The 21,938-nt window shown below is 40.8% G+C and overlaps 1 protein-coding gene across 1 annotated transcript in view; it reads left to right on the forward strand.

Moving 5' to 3' along the window:
- The window catches only part of tbc1d22a (TBC1 domain family, member 22a), a 126,308-nt gene extending 109,732 nt beyond the window's left edge, over nucleotides 1–16,576 (forward strand). The window contains exon 14 of the mRNA XM_061075729.1: nucleotides 14,712–16,576. Coding sequence (XP_060931712.1) covers nucleotides 14,712–14,840 — 129 coding nt within the window. The 3' untranslated portion in view covers nucleotides 14,841–16,576. The remainder of the gene's footprint in view (nucleotides 1–14,711) is intronic.
- Nucleotides 16,577–21,938: the final 5,362 nt, after the last annotated feature.

The raw sequence follows: 21,938 nt of genomic DNA on the forward strand, positions 1-21,938 counted from the left end.
GCCTCTCGAGGTCAGAAGACAACTTGAGCAGCGTGGAAAGAAAGAGGACAAAGAGAGTCTCTTAAAAATACCGAGTTAACTAGTAGAACCCCGAGGGGTTCTGTTGTTGCTGGGGCATCTGGGTGAAGAGAGAGAGGTTTCTGTGAGCTCAGCCTTTTTAAGTCATGTACCAGGTGACTCCCCCCTGGGAGGAGGGGTCAGTGTGGCCCTCCAGCTAATTGAGTTGTCAGGATTTGGCCCCCAGGGGCGGGCTTACAATGGGGACCCAGGAAGTGACCTGCTGCCACATGGTGATAAGGGCCCATGCTGGATTTTTAAATGTAAGGGGTTACCCGAGCCTGGCCTAAGGTTTTACGACTCTTTGTTCTATGTCAGATCACTGGGCCTTGCCCAACACTGGTGCAGGTCTAAAATTTTGTTTCTGGTGTCCTTTGACACCTATTTGGTCTTGGCCATAGTGGAGTTTGGAGTGTGACTGTTTGAGGTTGTGGACAGGTGTCTTTTATACTGATACCGAGTTCAAACAGGTGCCAATAATACAGGTAACGAGATGAGGACAGAGGAGCCTCTTGAAGAAGTGACAGGTCTGTGAGAGCCAGAAATCTTGCTTGTTTGTAGGTTACCAAATACTTATTTTACATAGGAATTTACCAATTAATTCATTAAAAATCCTACAATGCGATGTCCTGGATTCTTTTCCCCCATTCTGTCTCTCATAGTTGAAGTGTACCTATGATGAAAATTACAGGCATCTCTCATCTTTCTAAGTGGGAGAACTTGTACATTGTATGTTCAACAGAAGATACAATGTATATGAAGTCTTTTACACTTGGTAATGTGAATAAAAGGGTCTGTTTTCCCACAGCATTTGTATGTTTTCACTTCTCATGCTTGCTGTATTATTAAAGGGGATTAAAGAAACAGCTGGATGCTCAGTTACGTGTTAGACCCCCTCAATTAATTTTGTTACCTGTATGATTTCCTTTATGCGCCTTTATACATTCTACCTACTCGATTTACTAATTCACTTCTCTATTAATAACAGAGAAATGTCAAAAGGATTAAGAAGCTTTAGTCGGACACATAACAATTCTTTTGATCAAGCATGTTCAGCGACTATTTTAGAGACTGTTCATTATTTTGAAGCCGGTTTATTGTCTGTTATTACATTTTTTGTGTCGAAGATGAGGCAACACATAATTTAATCTACAGACTCCCATTTGTGTCCATCCACAACAAATCCCAGAGCATTATTTGTCAGCATGGATTACACGGTCGTCAGTGGAACCTCCTGATTGTGACCATTTAATACTGTTTGCTTGAGATTTCATTAGTAAGCGTTGCTGAATAGACGCCACTGTGAGGATCCCCATTGTGATCATTAATGTGAGACCGAGTGTTTGTGTGATTGCAAAGCTATTAGTTCTGTGTAAATGGAATATCACTGTCACTACAGTTTTTTTCCCTTTTCCAATGATATGCAGAAGATCCATGACAGAGGTGGATGAGTGAAAGAGGGAGACTAAGATTGGTTTTCACCTTAATTAATGGTGTGTGAGAAACTGTGGACCTTTGCAAATGTCAGAATTGGTCCTCAGATCACTTAGGTGAGGATAGTGCCTTGGGTTCAGCAGCCTGGGCAATGAAAGGAAAGGAGGGCACTGCAGAGGAACCAGAATGATCTGGAAATGTCAGCACTATTTCAATCCTCATGACTAAGAATCCCGCTTGGTTAAGGATTCATATCATGGAGAAGATAAAACTTCCACTCTCGATAGAAAAGCTCATTGGCAAATTTTATTTTACCAGCTACCCTGCACTCAGACATACACGAAATGTGGGCGTTCTCCCTGAGGCGGTGTGAGAACATTTGAGTCAGTTTCCTGCCAGCCCATAAAATGTCTGAGTTAGCCCATGTGAGAATACAGCAGGAAAATGAATTCATGAGGAGGCATGTTGATGACGGATGGAAAATAAAAGTAAAAAAATATGTCAAGGATGTATCTCGTTATGAAAAAAGGCACCATTCATGTAGAAGATGCATACGTAGGTATCACCTTTGAAAGATGGGGATATACTAGAGCTTTTTGGTGATAAGGGCCAACACCAGTGGCAGTGTTCTGAGAATGTCCAGATGTAATTGTCCAAACATTTATCGCAGTTCATAGCTGAAAATGGCTTGTGATTATGTTCTTTTAAATTTCTGTGTTTTGATCTGGATAAGCAGCTGAATGAGTTAATAACCGCAGCATCTGCACATTTAACATCTACGCCCCACATAACAATGTGTTTGTAAAGCTGATTGCACTACATGGGAATAAAACAAGGATGAATTACCATATAGAGATACAACTGAGGAAGTGATGGATGAATATAAAAGGGAAAATCAGGTGTGTGGCAAACTCATTTTGAGCATGATGTCAAAAGGAAAATATATTCATGTTATGCAGACAAAATAAAAGTCCTTTCAATTGTATGCCAGCGTCTGAACTCCAGTCTGCCTATAGATAGATCGGCTTCTGTTGTTTGACTCTTCTTTGTTCCTCCTCTCCACTGCTCCCTTGAAGCATTGTTTTTTTAATTGTATTTATAACATTGATCATCAGTTTGTGTCGTTGACACATCCTGATAATTGTGCCATTTTTCTTTACACGTACAATAGAGCCCCACCCTCAGCCTATTTAGGAGTCTATTTACCCCCATTTAAATCAATGACACATTTCACAAAGATCTCTTTTTGAAAGTTTATTCTTGGACAAACACAACTCAGATCTTTCCGTCTAATTATCAGAACAAAGTGTGCTCCTGTCAGGACGCCAGGACAAATTGGAACTCTGTGTTTGATCGGGACATCTGGTCACTCTCAATATTTTATTCTGCCAACACAAATGCTGCAGAGCATTGTAAGCAATACAGTCCACAGGGCCCTCCACTGGAATAAAGCACTTTTTCTGTATTTATTTTTTACTTCAGTAAAAGTGCTGAATGAAATATTTATTTATTTGATCTACAATTGAGTCCCCGAAGCCACCATGAACAAAAAAATATTTGGCAACACAAAGTTGCACAGCAGCTGCTACCTTTTTACAGTTAAATATTTCTTTGTTAAATTTTAGCTATCTTGTGTTGGTATGATAGATCATAAAATATATGAAGATGGATGGCATGACAGGACTCAGAAAGTAAAGCCTATTCATCTGGAGTGGCCCCTGGTGGCCGCTAATTATAGGTCATAAACCCTGCCTACTCCATGTAGGCAGATTGGGCAAGGACCTTATTAGCTTGTCAAATTCAATTTCCCCAAAATGTTTTCTGTTAATTTAGGAAGTTCTTATAACACTGATTTATGTTCAAGTGTTATACGTTCCAGTAGGTTTGGTCTTAATTAGTTAATAGGATGAAATGTCATGATTGACTTCTGAGATTGACTACCGGTGATTGGTCGAGCGGGTGTATTGGTGGAACCTCTATAACACACATCTGCACTTTGATCACTACTGCTCAGGCTCCAAAAGACAGCAGATTTACAAGATGGTCACCCCCCCATCCGGGATATTTTGGCTTCATTTTTCTACAACAAGAGAAAAGTTTATACGCATAGTCCATCTTATTATAGTTTTGACAACCTCATGTTTGGTTTTTCTTTTTTCCAGCAGACAGTATGTATGTGCATGAGCATTAAGACCACAACCGCCACCACAATTTCCAGTAAAGAGCCGGGCTCGTCCTCTGATAAATTTCACACTTTTCACTCATTAATCATGACAAAATCTCCCCAACTTCTCCTCAGAACTTTGTTCCCAAACTCAGCTTGTATCGAGCAGACCCTTTTAGCGGTATGAAGCTTCTCTGATGGATGGCACTGTAGTCATTAGGGCTTAAAGTGAGACAAGGCCACCCCCAGTAAACAGCTTTTAACGATCACCCCGTTGATTGAGTGCTGCCTCCGACGTGGTGTATGAATCTAATTGTGAGAATATATGAAGAAAACGGAGGACTTAATATGGTGGAAGTAATAATGTAACCCCCAACCCGTCTTGTCTTTCATTCTGTGACATTCTTCTTTCATTGCTGTGCTGCCTCCTACATGCTCTCCATCACTGACATGTGAAGTTATCTGTGAGGCAAAGTTGCGTGCATTTGAGCGCTGAATTATTGCACTGTATGGTTTTGATGACCAAAGCTGCTTGAAAGCTGGTAGTGATCAGTCATGGTGTGGCATTGACAACCGGTAAGTGTGTGTGTGCGCTTGTGCTAAAATATGTGCACACACACTTATATATTGGCTGTACAACTGAGTGGTGCTGCTGCTTTGTTGATCAATGCATGCCAGCCCAGGTTTGCCCTCGCCAGGAGTCTACGCAAAGCATTTATCAGCTCAAAAAAATTGTGTGTGAGGTGATTAGCTTGCGTCTCTGAGTGTCATTACCGACATTATTGCTGGCTGAGGTTTATCCACAAGAGAGAAGGAAGTAGAGATAGGAAGGAGTCAGAGTTGTATGGCTTTTTTGCCTTAAGATAACAGAATAACAGGAGTTTGCTCTGTCAGCCCCTAAGCCAACTGCATGCCCCCCTGCACCACTCCTCTAAGATAAACAGTAATATCAACCCACTCGCACGGAATAAACAGACTGCAGCAGCCGCAGCAGCAGAAGGGGACGAATAGTTTTTAAAAGAAAAATGGCAGAAAAGAGATTTGAGGTATGGGTTGGGTCATGAACTGAGGCATAAATATTGAATATTGTATTGAACTGCTCATGTATGGAGAGTCAAAACCAGAACTGAGGCACTTCCCCAAGGAAGGTGTTTCCAGGGATCGTGAACACTTGATTGCTTTGGCATTAACCTTTCAGAACCTGGCCATGGGTGAGGGCTGGTGTTTAAGTATCAAATAGGCTAGTGTGGCAACATGGATACTCTACAACCACCTACTCACTAATGACACAAATGTCAGTTTGTATGTGGAACACATGTCTCGTGAACCATTTTTTCTTATCGACTACACACTTGGCATATGTGTTGTTAATGTTCCGAAGAAGTGCAGTATCAATTTTGGTGCAATTCGGACACATGATACATTCAATATGAATCAAATGTGAATAAACAGGTAGACAGTGCATTGCAGTTATATTTTGATTATTTTCATTTCACCATATCAGGCTCACAGAGACATTCGCTTGTGTCCTGGCCTGGGTGCTAATCGCTGTCATGACAACAACATTCATGGAATTACTTCCTCTAAAAACAACAATGTAGCTCCCAAGTAGTTCACACGAGGCCAGAGGTCTTTGTTAGAAAACGGGGTCTTATTTCCAGGTCGAACCAACCCGTGAGAACTGGGTTTAGAGAGAAAAATAAATGAAAATAAATACAAATTCACAATATGCAAATGTCCGTTTTTACAGCAGCACAACAGGTGTTACATTACACCAAAAAAACACTTCACACACACCTCACATACAGCCCGCAGCTCAATATTAACTTGCACATTTACAAACTTAACTTACATAAACATATTCACAACTTTACATAGTATGCAAATCACTATCACGCACAACCATGCAATTGAAAGCAACACAATAAAATCGTTCACATTCTTCTTAGATATAAATAAATGATAAACATACCTCGTCCACTGCTTACTACTTGAGGGAATCTTATCTTATTGCTTGTCCTTTTAACTTTAATTTATAGCTTATTGATTGTGCTGCTTCTTTCACGCTGTTTGGCTAGGTACGTCGCTTAAAGGTGTGGTGTAAGAAACATATGACGGCGGCAATTAGTTCCGCCCCAGTGCCATTATAACCAGTAGGAACCAAAAACGGGAGGTTAACCAACTAAACAAACTGCCAATGTGCGGCAGTTACAAACAATATAGCACAATGTCAAGTTAATCTTTCAAACTTGTATATAGACCCCACATGTGAACAGTAGTAAAGCAAATTCAGTTCCCTTTTGTTTAACACACCTCTGTAAAATTGGTACAATATTTCTTTACGTCATTGATCATACGTCCCTTTTACAATTTCAGAAAGAAAGCGACAACCAGTTTGACCACAGAAGAGACAAAAAGTTTGTTCCTTGTTTAGAATGGGCACGGCACTAGTAGATATAGAACAGAAATGTATGTCAGTGGATTGGATCATATTCTTCTGCTGTAGGCTTGTCACACTTTGGGTGGTAATGGTTGATGCTGAGGGGTCAAACAGTGAAGCTGAAAAGTGAAACTAGTCAAGCAGAGGGAAATATCACCCTAAATGCTCCAATACACAGAAGAAGCAGGGACAACTGTTTTAGCACTTATATTGCTTCTGGATGCATTTTTCCAAAGCTCATGAACTTGTCATTGGGCTGGCATTGACTGGTACAGAGTGGGTGCAGCGCTAAAGCCTGGTGATTGCGAGAGCAAAGAGATCCAAGTCGCTTTTTTCCCCTCACATCCATTTACCCTTTCATGTTTTAGTTCCATAAAAACCATTAAAACAAATCTTTCTGTGAGGTATCAGCAGAGGTTGCAGTATCCAAATGATAACCTCAGCACCAACACCCACGCTTGTGGTTTGGAAAGCTTTCAGGCAATCTATCGTGCCTTCTCCCAATGCTTTAATCTTATTCACACTCCCACAGTATTTAAATTACCAAAGGTTCAACCCACATCCCACATGTTGCCTCTGTAAGGAACATAGCAGGATTTTATGAATTAGGTTACCCTCTGCCACATTGGGCTGATATTGACCTATTGTACAATAAGCATATGTGAAGTACATGAATGTCAAATGAGAACATTTTCCATATTTATTGAAACATATATCTTTCATTTTCTAGTTTTTCCTCGGTTCATGCCCTCCAAACAGCAGAAGTATAGAATTGGGCCAAACCTATCCATCCACTCACCCACCAAGCCATCCAACCATCCGTCCATCCACCCAACCTTCCACTCACCCACGCATCCTTCCATCTATCCATCCATCATCTATATGGCTCATCCTATCCCTGTGGGTCTGGATCTAATCCCATTAGGCAAAATGCAGTGTACACCTTGGACAACTCATTAAAGAAAGCAGTCTCACAGTTTTTTCCCTAAACTACCTCTGAACCAATTACACCAACTCTTCAGTATTTGGATTATTTGTTGCGAAAGGATCTATAAATAACAAAAAAAAACTAATAGAATGCTAAACTTGTTTGAGACCAGAAATCTCACATTAACCAGCATCTCAACCAGTATTAATGTGCTGGGCTTTTTTACTGGGCCGTCTTTAACAACACAACACAACTGGGCTGTGCCATCCTATGTCAGCTCTTACCTCCACATGCTACAGTGCCCCACTCCTACATTAGCACCCACTGTTTGCCAGAGTGCCCATTTTGTGTAATTATACGAACTACAGCAAGCTAATGGCCCCGACAGAGCAGTGCCTAGGCCCATTAAACCTCAGGGTGCTGCAAAACACCATTACCACCACCAGCAACCTGGAGTGCTTGTGCTCGTAGGTGACAGTGTGTGTGTCTGTGTGTTTGAGTGTGAGTGTGTCTGTGTGTGCGTGCTTGCATGTGCGTGCTGCATCTTCTTATGTGTTTACATGTAGATGTGTTGTTTGAACGAGATCGGAGGTGTAATGATACATGTCAAAGAAACACAACAGCTACTACAGACGATCGCCATTTTTAGCCGTAAGTGTGTCTGTCGGTTTGTTTGTGTACTGCACACCTGTCATCTCTCCCCCATTAATTTCTCCAGGGCTTACGCTGCTCACTACTGGGGGATGTTGTTGACACTGGAGGAAAGACAGCGAGGCACCCCGTGCGACTCTGGGCACTCGATGTACTCACCTCACTTTGCACCATCTCATTCTGCCAGCAAATGGACTGTTTAGTTCTCATGCAGAGTGGGCTTTAATTGTGTGTTTTGTCTTTGTCCATATGTGTCTCAGCGTAGGACTTCACCATTACCGCTGATAGCTGCAGTCGGTGTCTTAATGGTGTATTTGAAGGAATACATCTCTCAATTTGAGGTTTCAGTCTTCTATAATCAGTCGTAATCTATGACAAACACACACATGTATTTCATTCAACTCAGTACACACATATGAATCATATTTTTAATGTTGTGTCATCATTAGAGCCTGTCTGATTTTTTGGGGTCGTTTCTGATGTTAGGGAGAACAAGATTTAACCTTTGAATTAAGAAAATAAGCTAACTTTGTGATGTCAAATATAAACATAAATGCACATTTTTTTCTTTATTTGGTCAAATTCAGGTTTTCACATCAGCAAGAGACACCGATACGTCGGTGAAAGGCTTATATTGGCAGATTTTATTGGCTAACAAATGCATGGCTCACGCTCTAGTCTTCATGTCAATCAGTCCTGTATAGGATCAGCTTATTGTGTGGCTCAGTACCCACTTTAGGTTTTTGATTTCACACTTAGCATGCAAACGAGTGACCAAGTGAAAGTGAATGGTTGAAGAAACAGGATGATAAAGCCCCAATCTATAGTGCACAAGGGGTCAGTGAACACTGTGATGTGATTGAAATTGATGTGAATTGTATGCCATGGCCTAGAGACAATCAGCAAATCTCATCCCAGTTGAACACTAATGGGAGATCTTGGATCAACATGTTACAGAGCTCTCTCCACTACCGTGACCAAAATGAGGGGAATATTTACCTTGGAAGAACGTATAAGGTTTTTCATTCCTCTAGTAGAAACCTAGTCAGATGCCAATACGCATTGATAATGTGCTGGTGGCTCATGATGATCCAACACATTAAGCCACTCACTGCTTTGTATGTGACTATATATCTGAAGTGCAGATGAGGAGTGACCGTGTTAAATCAGCTTATGGTCAGATCTTGGTTAAAACAATAACTATAGACACAGCGAATACATTTCACTTGGCAGTGGCCTTGGCTTGCTCTCTGTTTCCAATACATGACTCCATTCTCTTTCTGAACAAAGAGCCTCAGCACTGACTCTATTGACAATCTGCTTTCCCCTCAGTATCAATAGCCATTAACCACTTTAAGCCTTGCCAAGCATAGGAGATGGGGAGCTAATTGTTTTTTTCTTTTTTCTTTGTAGAGTACTGTATACAGTAATGGTGGATCAATGTGTTTGTTAGTATTGTGGGATAAATGGATATTCATGCCTCAATAACCGCTTGCACCCACACACACAACAGGGTTAGCTAAACACACACACACACACAGATATCTGTTTTCTGTCTCTTTTACTGATTCCCTCCTACAACACATGCACACATCTCCCCACACTCTTCTGTCCCAACTCTCTTGATTCTAATTACATACATAGCCTCCACAACACCCCCAAAACATAAATTGAATTCCATGGACTGTACTGGTCCCTCCCCCCCCCCCCCTTTTTCCACTTGTGCAGTCGTACACACTCACTCACACAAACACTCGTGGCCCTTTCAGCGTGGAGTGTTGCCACCTGTGCAGAGTAGAGTGGGTGCAGTGTTTCCCCCCCTGACAGGGAGATGTATGCAATTAAACCGTATTAAAGTCATTAGCTCAGCAGAAGTGATAGCCAGCAGATGGTTACCAAGCAGAAATATGCTCTTAATGAAGCTCCTCAGTCACTGTGCGTGCGTACTTGTGCGGTGGAGCATGCCCGAGTGCACTCGTGTGATGTGTGTGTACGTGTGTTTGGGTGTGTTGCTTTATGTCTGTGACACTCGAAGCTGCGCATGATGAGACAGTGGTTTCTCCCTCTCTTGCATGAAGCACAGCAATCAGTGCCTATTGTTGATTTATAAAGATATATCACGTGGGAAATGTCTCTCCTACCTTTCTATCAGTTTTTCCTTTTCTCATTTTGCATTCAGTTTAAAACGTTTTCAAAAGTATAAATGCTAAATGCAACCTGTGTCCTCCTTTACATTGAAGTCCACTTTCCAGTTTATGTGCACTGGGGGTTTAAATATTCACACTACCCCACTGTTCTGTTAGTAAGCTGCTGTTGCGTAATGATTGCTCTTCCAAACTAGTATATTTTGTTCAGCTTTAATGTAGGGTACCTTTTTGTCTCATCCTTCGTCCATTACTGGTTCCACATTGTGTGAAGGTCAAACATACCAGTGGAGTGAACTAAGCAGAATACCAATTTTTGATTGCTGGAGGAAAGCAGCGTTTGAATCTATTGAATCTATTTGAATCTATTGCACACCAGTCAAAGTAAATAATATTAGACAACTGTTGTCATCCTATTTAAAGCAACATCAGCAGCAGCCCAATTATCTGGATCAGTTATTCAATCGCCACCCTCTTGGATATTCAGAATTAATTTAACAACATTCTTTAAGCATAATGAAGCTCCTCCGATCAGCCATTTAAATTTGAGTGTTAAAAGTGTCAGCCAGTATTGGCCTTTTGCAGATATATGGGTATGGATATGTCTTTCCAATATGCATTATATGTGAATATTGGAAAGACAGATGCATATACATATATTTATATATATATATATATATATATATATATATATATATATATATATATATATATATATACAATTTCCCAATTATATATATATGGGAAATTGAGCTGCTTTAATTGATGCACTGAGCAGTGGACATCTTCCCGCCAGCCAGAAAATGGCTGGAGAATATCCAAGTCAGCACATGTGAGAATACAGCAGGACAATGCCTGGAAATTCACAGCAAGCTAGTGAATTTCAAATAAATAAATAAATAAATGATGAATACAAAGCTGAACAAAAAAGGACTTAAATGACTAAAGCTTTTTCAATAAGGGTCGATTCCGTAACAAATGTGTGCTTTCTGCAGCAGTATGTATATGTCACGTCCTGCCGCATTCCTCATGATAGGCAATCTTCAGAAAACGTCTGGACATTCATGTCTGTGCATGTACAAAGGGGAGCTTCCCTTGGGCCTGCAGAGCCTGGGGCAGTAGACTTCCTTAGTGGAGGTACATGGCGTCTCCCCCCAGGCATCTACGACCACTGATGCACAGAACACTTATAGTCTATATACTTTCACATGAATACATGCATACACACGAGCTGCGCTCTTTAAGGCTGACAGACACATTAAGATGCTGCATCAACCTTTCTGTGATGGCTATTTTCTTCTTTTCATCCAATGCAAAGGAACTCGCAGTTATTGGTGTTTTGTATTCAGCCCAATCTGTTATAAATAGACTACTTCTTATTTTCTTCTATCTGATTGTCTTAACGTCGGCAGACATAAGCATTAACATGAAAACACCACGCACACACCCACCCTGCAGTGTTTTATCTGTGAGCAAAAATGGGGTGGAATTCAAAAGTGCGCGTGTGAATGTGAGAGAAGGGTGAGTGATGAAAGGAGAGCTGATAGTTAAGCTCTGGTGAATACAGATGAGAGGATGGCAAGCGGAATTCTGATCAGGCTGCCTTCCTGTCTTTCTTCCGCTCTTTCTCTCCCTTCATCCCTCCATCCCTCAGAGTGGACAACTGGACATACATACGAGTGCATTTTCCTGAACCAAGAGGAAAGTCATTTTGTAATGTCAAGGTCCGGGTTGTTTTTTTCTAATGTAGAATTAACAAGTGCCTGGGTTTCGATTATAATCATATGACGGAGTATTTTAAAAATCATCTGCTCAGGAACTAAGAGTTGTTTTTGAAGTCTGTCGACACTGGAGGCCTTTTTATTAGCATTTTTAGCAGCACTATCAGGGTTTGTACATATTTGAAATACTGAACATAGCGGCTATGCACAATTTTCGAGAGCCTACATTTGCTGAAAGTCAGTCACCGCGGTAATCACCAGCTGCTCTTTTCGTTAGGCTTAATTTTTTTTTAATAACTTTACTGAATGTCAAAAGTGATATTCAGCTGGGTTTACCTGTTAGTTATTCGGGAAACAGAGGTGAAACACCCACAGTCTTAATCTGTATAATCTGGTCAGGGGAGCAGCTTTGAGCTTCATTAGTGGAAGAAATCTTGCATTTTTCCCACCCCCACTCTGAATTCAAATGCTTTTATTTTTTTGTTGAAAAGTCATCAGGGTCATCCCACTAGCTCATTAAAACCAAGCCAGGAAGGGAAAAAATATTGGAGCCTAACACCTTTGATTTCATTTGTAGGAGGGTAAAATAATACAAAGTGCCTCGCTGCAGTAAATATTTCCACTTAAAGTTTTGTGAAGTTTGACTTTCCAGCAGTAATAGAATAATAGGAAGAGTGGTTTAGAGCGCAACAGTGTAATTCTGGAAATAGAAATCACTTTCATCTTCTAAATAGAGAATTTAATTATCAGTCACAATTTTTTTTTACCACCCAAGGTAGACTTGGTGATAGGTGGAGCTCGCTGTTACAATGGAAATGTTTAAATTTGAATTTCAGCGTTACATTACAAAATCCAAAGAGGTGAAAATCACCCCAAGTCAGATCATGTACTACAGTGTCGTGTTTATGGGATGTATTTCTTCCTTCACCCAACTATTACTAGTACTTTAGCCTTTTTATTCCCATATTCAAACATTTTTTTCCCCCGAATCAAATGTTTCATGCTCTGAAACCAGTTCTAAAGGCGGGCAGTCACTGTTACACTTAATGTGCAAATATCGAAACACAATTCAAATTCATCAGTTATGTTCACATACTTGAGCCGGTGATACAGTACTTCTCGTACCAGGGGTCACATCCTGTCAGATGCTGGCAAATTGCTCTGGAGTGTCGACGCCAGAAGAGCCGACGTGATTTGTCCTTCCATGTGATTATCAACATCGTGATTGGTCGTAAACCCTGTTGTCACGGCAATGATTTCAGCCTTGATGATGAAAACTCCAGAGACACCGAGCCATCACGCACACACACACTCGCAGACGGGGGTTCAATCTTGCCAACTAATGTCTCTCTCTCAAAGGGGGAATGAGACTGGTTAGCAGTGAGGCAAACTGATTCTGTGTGTCTGTGAATGTGCGTGTTCGTTTCCCTGTTGTCGGTCTTCGTACTTGCAGTAATGCACGGAACAGGAACTCGGGGAAAGGATTGAACCTCACTGAATTGTACTCGACACTTAATCCCTTCTTTACTTTTCCCCCCCGTAACCCCTCACCCACCGCTTGTCTCTCTCTTTCTGTCTCCCAGCTGTTATTAAACCACTTTGACTGAGTTAATAACATCTCTGTCACACTCAAACACACGCGCAGACACAAAAGAAGTGAGTGTAGCCGTGCCTGTCTGCTACACTAACATTACACTTGTTCATACCAGACAAACCCCTAAGGCTATACTTTGTTAGATCACGAATGCAGCTTCTGCCTGTGATAATATTTTGTGCTGTCGTTGCATTTAGATACTTATACGAAGTTTTCTTCCAATAGCAGATTTCATTGCATTTTTATTTAATCAGATAAGATAAGAAGTCAGAGACTTCATCTTTTCTAGATGTATTTGGATTTCTTGCCTTAATTTGATCGTTGGGGAAAGTAAACACAGGAACCCTAGCGATGCAGTCTCCAGGGCGCCTTCACATTGCATTATAGTAAGCATGTGCATCTCAGAAAATTTGAATATCATGAACAGGTTCAATATTTCCATCAGTTATGAGAAAGGGAGATTTTCAAGTTTCAGTAAATTACTAACCATACAGTATAAATACCTTATATCTCATCTGCCTAGTTCAGTACATGCAATCATGGGGAAGACTGCTGACTTGACACGCTCCACAAGGAAGCTCCGCTATAGAAGGTCATTGCTGAAAGTACATTTTGTAGAGCCCTGAAGAATATTCATGGGAAGTTGAAGCAAAGGGAAAGTGTGTTATGAAAAGGTTTCAAATCTAGGATTTTATATCTGTTCAAAGTCTTTCTAGTCAGGGATTCTAAGGGGTCTCACAAAAATCCAAAATGTAACAATCTATATATTGTCTTCTGCTATGCTTTAAAATGATCTTTATTTTCTTTTAGCAAACTGGAGGACTGTGTTGTGTGTTGTGATTCTTTCTCAATAATATATTTATAAGTATGCTGTTATGAACCTACAAACAAGACCCATGTGGAACTGACTGTCTTGAAGCACCACAGTCAGTCGTTGCTTGTAGTTTTACAGATAATGTGGCATAATGAGGTGTATTTTCTTCTTCACCGTATCTTAATGATGGGTGAGTGTAAGATATTTTGCGACTCGCATATTCTTTCATAACCGTCTCACCTAATTCAATTTATCTTAAATAATTCATATATTTACTTGTTGAGACCTGCGGAAATCTTACCTGTGCAGCAGGAGCAACTGGTTTGTGTTACACATCAGATTGATTCCACTCTTGTGTCTTATGGCCTCTTTCTTTCTTTTTTAATTCTCTCTCTCTTCAAATCGGAATTACAATGCCAGTGGAAGAGCCTGAACTAAACCTAGTTTGAAAATCAGCTGTGTTCTGCACAGATATAATGTTTTATAGGGCAATAAAATACATAAGTTACTGCCTGTATAGTCTATATAGAGTTATCCCTCTTTCTTTCTCTATCACCTTCTCAACCCTCTTCTGTATTGAACAGCTGCTGATTTATCTTTGCTTTTGTTGTTTTCTTGCATCAATGAGTTTCTCTTTTATTTAATATTTTCAGTTCTTTCCTTTCTCTGAAACCGTTATAGACTTTTCTAATTTTCTCTGTGTCGTTCACAAATTATATCTCTCAGTTTCTCTTCTAAATTTCTTCTTTTGTTTTTTTCAACAGGGACTAATGATTCTCCTGCAAAACCTTCCCACGATGCACTGGGGCAACGAGGAAGTGAGTGTGCTGCTGGCCGAAGCCTACCGGTTGAAGTTCGCCTTTGCCGACGCGCCAAACCACTACAAGAGATGATAAGCGTGGCTCTCCGCAGCTGCTCCCCCTCCTCGACCTCATCTATCCATCCCCGCTGTCATCTACTGAACTCAAAGGCCTCTATTCCTACATGGAAGGACCTCCCCCCCTTTTTCTTAACCTCCCCTTTACCGAAATCGCCCAAATGGGCCTTTCAGCAACTAAGAGATTTAAATCAACCAATGAATGGGAGGACTTGAGGTGTAGCATTCGAACATGACGATGCGGAGCCTTGTTTTTTATTGTTATCTTTCTCTGATCAGCTCTGAAATGTGCACTCCTGCAGAGCCCTCCTCCTCCTCCTCATCACCGACGACCGCAACTTTTTTTTGGTTGGCATTCGATCTGCTCCAGCTGACGCCTCAGATTACGACCTCAGACCGGCTGCAGGATTGCGAGCTGTTGCTCAGCACCGCCCGGGGTCTCGTCTGGCTCAGAACAATGTCCCTCTCCGCTTACCGTTGATTCCAGTACCACGGCAATACATTGTTCTTGGTTCCCTGAGGCAAAAATGTGACCTTTTTTTTTCCAACGCCCGCAAAGACGAAGAAAGAAGGCAAAAGGGCACTGGGTGAGGTGGTTTACACATCTAAGCACCTGTCTTGGTCACAATAGCACCAAGGGACCTCTCCGGGTTTTTTTTTTTTCTCTCTCCACCAGGGACACGGGTGGTTTTCCTTCATGAACACACCAGGGTTTTACACAGAGAGTGAGAGAGAGAGAGAAAGAGAAAGAGTGAGGAAAAGCATAATTTCTCTCCCCCCCCCTTCCACAAACCAGGCACATCAGCTCACCTAATTCACCCTGTTCTCCCAGCCGCACAGGGAAAGATCGTAAAATAGTTTAAGACAAATAGTAACAGCCTGCAGATCATAAGAGTCGCACACACACACACACGTTATCTAAGAAGGTAATAAGCCATCAGGAGGAAGAAAGCTACTCGTTCCCACTCATTCGTTTCCCTCGGTCCTGCCGGTATATGGAGGGTCATGTGTATAACTCCTCCTTTCTGAACCTAAGACTACCTCAGAACACACATTAAAAACCATTGCAGCATATATTCTGACAGAAAAACACACACAGTCATGCACCAATTAGTTAACTTACAAAATAAACTATTTGCAGTTCATTTCAGAAACGGATTTTGGGCTTAAATAAGGAACATGGTTTCTTTCTTTTTCCTCCCATCTGTCTTCTGTCTAATGGGCACAATCTCCATGCATAGGAAATAAAGCCAAATGTTAACAAAGTGATAAAATATCCTGGATCTGCACCAAACTTTAAAGTGTTCTTCCTTGGGTCATGCCCCACCCCTCCACAGAATTTCATGGATATTGGTCGCATAGTTTAACGTAATCCTGCTGAGTAAAGGTAATAATTCTGTAAATCCTCCTGATTAAAATCATCAGAGATATTGAAAGATCAATGTGTCGTGGACACACTGAGTTGTCCTGTTACTCAGCTTCAGGATGGTTCAACTCGTCGATTTTCTTTCCATGTTTTTATATAAAAAAAAGAAAAGAGTCAGAATCATAGCTTTATTTGTTCTTGTTGGATTTTGGTAGGAAATTCAGTTTGGAATTTATTTTCCTAGCAATGGAACAGACATTACAGATAAAGAATATTCAACATAACCATTCAGTTGAGATAGTTTTTCATATAAATGAACAAGAAACAGTAGATGCCTTTACAGCAGCCTTATGAGTCTCGTGCGTTTCAGTTTATCCTCGTTTTTGTTCTGTGATGTCTCACCCAAAGTCAGTAGCATCATATTGGTGTAATGTTGGGAGGAGGTGGTGGATGTAATCAGACATTCATGACGTAAAACAAAGCTGTAAACGTTCGGAGCCTCCTGTCGCGAATGCGCCAGGATCCATTACTGTCACCACAAAGTCGGTGTGCACAGGTGTGTGTGAAGGGGAGACGGGAGGAGAGAGGGAGCAAGTGAGTTGTGTTTCTCTGGAGGTTTCAGTGCTTTTTTCCTGCGAAAACTGTCAGTCTCTGATCGCACGTAGGGATTTTTCTTTTTAACACACTCTGCACCATTTTCACGAGCCCCTCATCTCCCATGCTCTCTGACAAAGAAAAACTGCACTAAATTCGAAAGTCTACAGCCCTTTGTTCCTCCTTACTCCCTCTCTCTCTCTCTCTCTCTCTCTCTCTATCTATCTCTCTTTTGTATGAGATATATTCTTTCAATCAGCATTTTAAGATTCGTCTTTCTTTGGTTTTAATTTGTTTTAATGCTGTTTACATGACAAGCCTGTTAAGTTGTGCCTGACACTAAAGACACGAGACAACATCCTAGATATGTAATTGACCACGAATTAACTCGGAAACTTGGTTTTAGATTTCTGCAAGCAATAGTATGACATTTTTCGATTTGCTGTGATAAGACAGAAAATGTATTTTTTGTGCACATGTAGTTTTTGGGATGTGACAGTTGCCAATATGAACAGTTTAGTTACTCTGGGCATTAACACCATATTAATAATGCAAAAACTTTACAACTGACTCTTTGCATTGCTTCCATGGACAGTTATTGTCAATTTATAACTTAGCAAAGATGAACTAGATATATTGGACCTGTCAAGCTTTAGATTTCTGCACATGCTGAAATGGCACATTAGCATTTAGCATTCAGTTTGGTGGGCTGTTTCTGTGATGTATTTTTAATGCTAATTCTACTTCCAAGGCCAAGAAGCATATCCTAGGCAAGATATGTTTTCTAACATTTACAGCATCATCAAACGCCAACATTTCTCTATGTTTGAGGCAAATGCTGTTTCTCCTGTAATATAACATGCAGTTATATACAGACCGTCGCTCCAAAGGACATCACCAGTGCTAGATGGCGGCACCCATATCATGGATATTTTGACTTAATTTTTGTACAACAGGAAGAGAGAGAGACATGTCGTCCACCTTTATCTACAGTCAACTGAGCATGTGGCGAGAATAGAAAGCTTGACAGGCATAGCAACAGTAACCAAGGGACAACAGATGTCCCGTATTGTCCCATTTATGATCCAAAGTTTCTACTTTTATGTTGCCTTATTGCACACAATAATACTGAACACTGTGGGGGGGAGTGATGCCAGTAGTGTGCAGGGAAGCCCAAACAGTTACTGTGTGTATGTGTGTATGTGTGAGTCATAGGCAAACACTCCAAGCCCCTTTTTTAAAAAATCCGTTTTCCTCGTTTGAATAATTTCTCCGTTTTTGCTGTGATGTCAAATGCAGTGATTCCTCTTAATTAGCTGCAAATCAGATTTCAGTTTGATACTTAATCACATTACACATTCAGCTGCTACCAGTGTCAAATGAATGAATGAATCTCTGTTGTGATGAAGGCCCATGTTCAGTCTGGCCGGAGCCCTTATTCTATTTGTGAACACACACACACACACACCCACACACAGAGGCAAACTTCAAACATTCTTGGGAGCATCAACATTTGCGGCTGCTTTCAGTTCTTTTAGAGATTTTTTTCCCTCGCTCTACTTCTCCCGACGCGCAGATGTGTTTATGAAAACCAAACTGAGAGAAAGGAAGAATCCTCCCCTGTGTGTTTTTGCCTCTTGAATACTCCGAAAAATTGAATAATACTAGAGCGTCGTGGGTGACAGGAGTAGTGGTTCTTGAATTTAAAAATGTGTACAGAGAAGATTTTGAAACAAAAAATCTGTAAATAGAAAGTGTAAATAAATCCTATATATGACAAAAATGTCTTTGCATATTGCGTCATGTTGTGTATTTGTGTCTCCAGCACTGATGTGTGTGGTTGTGCATGCATTTGCTGAAAGAATATTCCCTGCATCTCTAATTATTCCATATCCAATTGCTTTCAATGAAACTCAAGGTAAGATATTTTCACAGCATCATGTCTCCTATGCCTCTGCAGCCAGACAGCCAAGGAACTAGGTGTCGGCACACATGCATTACCCGGCGAGGCGAACGGGCCCCAGCTAACAGCCGCGCTAACTTCACTCTGTAGCTAATTGTCTCGGCTGTATTCGTACACCATTCCCAAACACACAGAGCAGCAGGTAAACTCTTTTTGTCTGAGCCCTCTGGAAGCAATGGCAGCATTAGCTAGATTAATGAGACCTTCTTCCTCTGTGTGTATGTATTTCAGAGGACAGGAAGTAATGGATAAGACTGAGAAGACACAAAAACGAGAGCCAGCTGCATATACTTGCAGATGTGAGTGCGTGTGTGTGTGTGCACCTAGAGCAGTAGTAGCTCCCTCACTCTCGTTAAGCTGACTGATGTTCACACAGGCAGCCAATTATGGAGTGTTGGTCACCGAGGACTCCAGTCACTTCATGGGAAATTAAAAATACATTAAAACCAACAATGGGCGCAGGAAGGTGCCTGCTTGTGCACGCACACACACTTGAGTTGAGAGAGAATGAAATATGGAAGAAGTGCCAACAAAGAACCGGCTGCAACTCACTGTGAAGCTGAAGACATAGAGCACAAATATTAGCACAGTCAACTATTCTTTTGTAGCCTGATCCTCACGGCCATCGTCCACTCACATGTTGGAGCTGTTCACAATGTATTTGCTCAGCTTGTTATGATTCAATCCTCCAGCTGGTTGTTCGCTAGACCTGAGAACACATGCAGATGCAAATGCTCACAACACAACAAAATAGACAGAAGTACATCAAATACTCAACCTAACCAGGAACGTGCTGTACCTCAAATAAAGTTTAATTTATGCTCTGATATTGATTGGATGGATGAAACAGAGCAGTGCCACTGGATTTCGTGGGGGAGCAACACGATCATCGGACACGAGGAAGATGTTTCAATAATGGCGGAACTTTTTGAGGAGTTGGTAACGTTGCCTCTTTCTTAAAGGTACAATCTCCTCCACCTTGAGTTGATGTTAGAAACTCTTTTGTTATCTGTATTTCCAGTATGTTTATTTGATTGTGTTTATGTATTTGATTTTGTTAAATATATATATATTTGAAGTGAATGTTTTGTCAAAAATGCTGTTGATAATTTCTTCCTTTGTTTGGGTTTTGTTTAGCTGCAAGTGATTTCAGAAGTTCTATCATGTTGATTCTCACAGAAGTGTGAGTCCTTCTGATAGGAGGGTTGACACGGGGCCAATGTTGCAGCGATCCGGGATCACTAAGGCAGACATGTCGAGAGCAGCTTTCTATGGAATTTTAAGCTTCTGTCTGAAATCAATTTCCTGATGCATGTTTTTTTTTTAACAAGAGAGGAGCTGCACAGCGGTAGTGTTATTGTCACAATGAAGGATAACATGCACACTGAGGATGTCTCAGGAGAGGATTTGAGATGCACTGTGGAGGCTCCGGCAACTGTGATGTAAATCACTTTCAATTTAAAGTTTCTGCAGAGGCAACAGAGGGAAGCAAATATGGTGGGCGGTGAACGGAAAATTATTTCTGGCTTCTCAAGAGTCGCAAATGTACTGTTAAATGTGGAAATATGTATGTATATACTGTATATATATATATATATATATATATATATATATAAAATATATATAAATATACATAAATATACTGCTTTTATAATCTTTTGATTTCTCTTCCAGCTGAGAAGTTAAAGCGAACACCCACCTGCACAGTGACCATGATCATCTCTGTGACGAGACTGGCAGCAGGCAGCTCCTTTGAGCTCGGAGATGATCACAGCCACCCTGCACGTGTGTGCTGGTTTGTTAACATGCCTGTAAACTTTGGTGAAGGCTGGTGATTTAAGAAACTGAGAGGTAAAGTAATTCAGGGACAATTTCAAAATAAAACCGTTTCCTCTCAAGGAAACATGAGAGCAGCTAATGAATTGAAAGTGGGATATAAGACCTTTAACAACTTCACGCGCGACATGTTTAAAACTTTAAGAGATGTTTTATTTTCCTTTGCTGGTAAAATAGTAAAAGTAGCTTAGTAACTGTGGGATTTATCACTGACACCTAGCAACTGAAAAAAGTTCCCTCTCCTGCTCCTAAGATGTGGGGCAGAGCGTTCCTCAGAGATTAAATTCTAAGGCTATTTAAAGAACGCCCTTCATTTCAACTCTGCTAACAAAGAACTAATGTGTCCTTTAACTTCTTAAGTCACATTTTTTTTTAAATCTCACTGTTTGAGACTGAAATCCAGAAGTTTTCTCACATAATTTCGAAGCGAAACTTTCGGGAATTTAGCATCTGTTTCACCTTTAACATCCAAGGATTTCTCTCCGTCAGTTCAAATCCTATTAAATGTTTATTCCCGACCACACACGAGTCGAGTGTGACTTGAAACTTTCGATTTTGCTTGATAAGGAAACACGACTTCCCACATTAACAGTCACTGCTTACTCAGGCCTGGGCCCCCATCAGATCTACTGTACGTCTCCTCACCGCCGCTGACACCATCGTGGTGTCATGAGGTTTACTTGTCACTGTAAATCCATCTCTGGTCGAGTGGTGACAAAACACAGCGCGGAGGTTCACTTCAATAAAACAACTGCACTGGTTAGAGCAGGTTTTTATCATCATCATCATCTGTTAGGTTAAAACACATTCTCTGGTAGATTAGTTTGTAACATGCGACAAAACTATCGGTTCAATAAGTGGAAATGTGAGTCTGAACTTTCAGGTTCTTAAAACCGTGATGTTTGAAACTTGACTGGAAGTTAAACAGGTGAGGGTCAGAGAAGCGGGTGTGCACCTTTTTTAAATTCAACACCTTATTGCAGCATTTTTTTCACAGAAAATATGACTGTGATAAAATAAAAGTGTAATTTACTGATCACCCCTGTTAGATAGATCCCATCTGTGTTTGGGAGTGATGGAAAGAAACGAAGCAGATGGGTGTTTTAAAACCTAAAAGTCTGAATGTTATACTGTTCACATTTCATCTGGTTAGTTTTCGTTTCACATTGTAATTCATGGGGCGCACTAAGTTCTATTGTCATCACCTACGTGGGCTTCTTTGATTGGTTCGTAGACGGCGGTGTGTCTGACATCAGCGAGTTGCAGTCTTACAGTTTGAATGGAGGAAACAAATGAACCGGTTTATTCTGTTAACTTCCTGCTATTGGTCTGAAAGTCTGAACTATTCAAACAAA

Source organism: Limanda limanda, chromosome 1, assembly GCF_963576545.1.
Source record: "Limanda limanda chromosome 1, fLimLim1.1, whole genome shotgun sequence".
Classification (NCBI taxonomy): Eukaryota; Metazoa; Chordata; class Actinopteri; order Pleuronectiformes; family Pleuronectidae; genus Limanda; species Limanda limanda.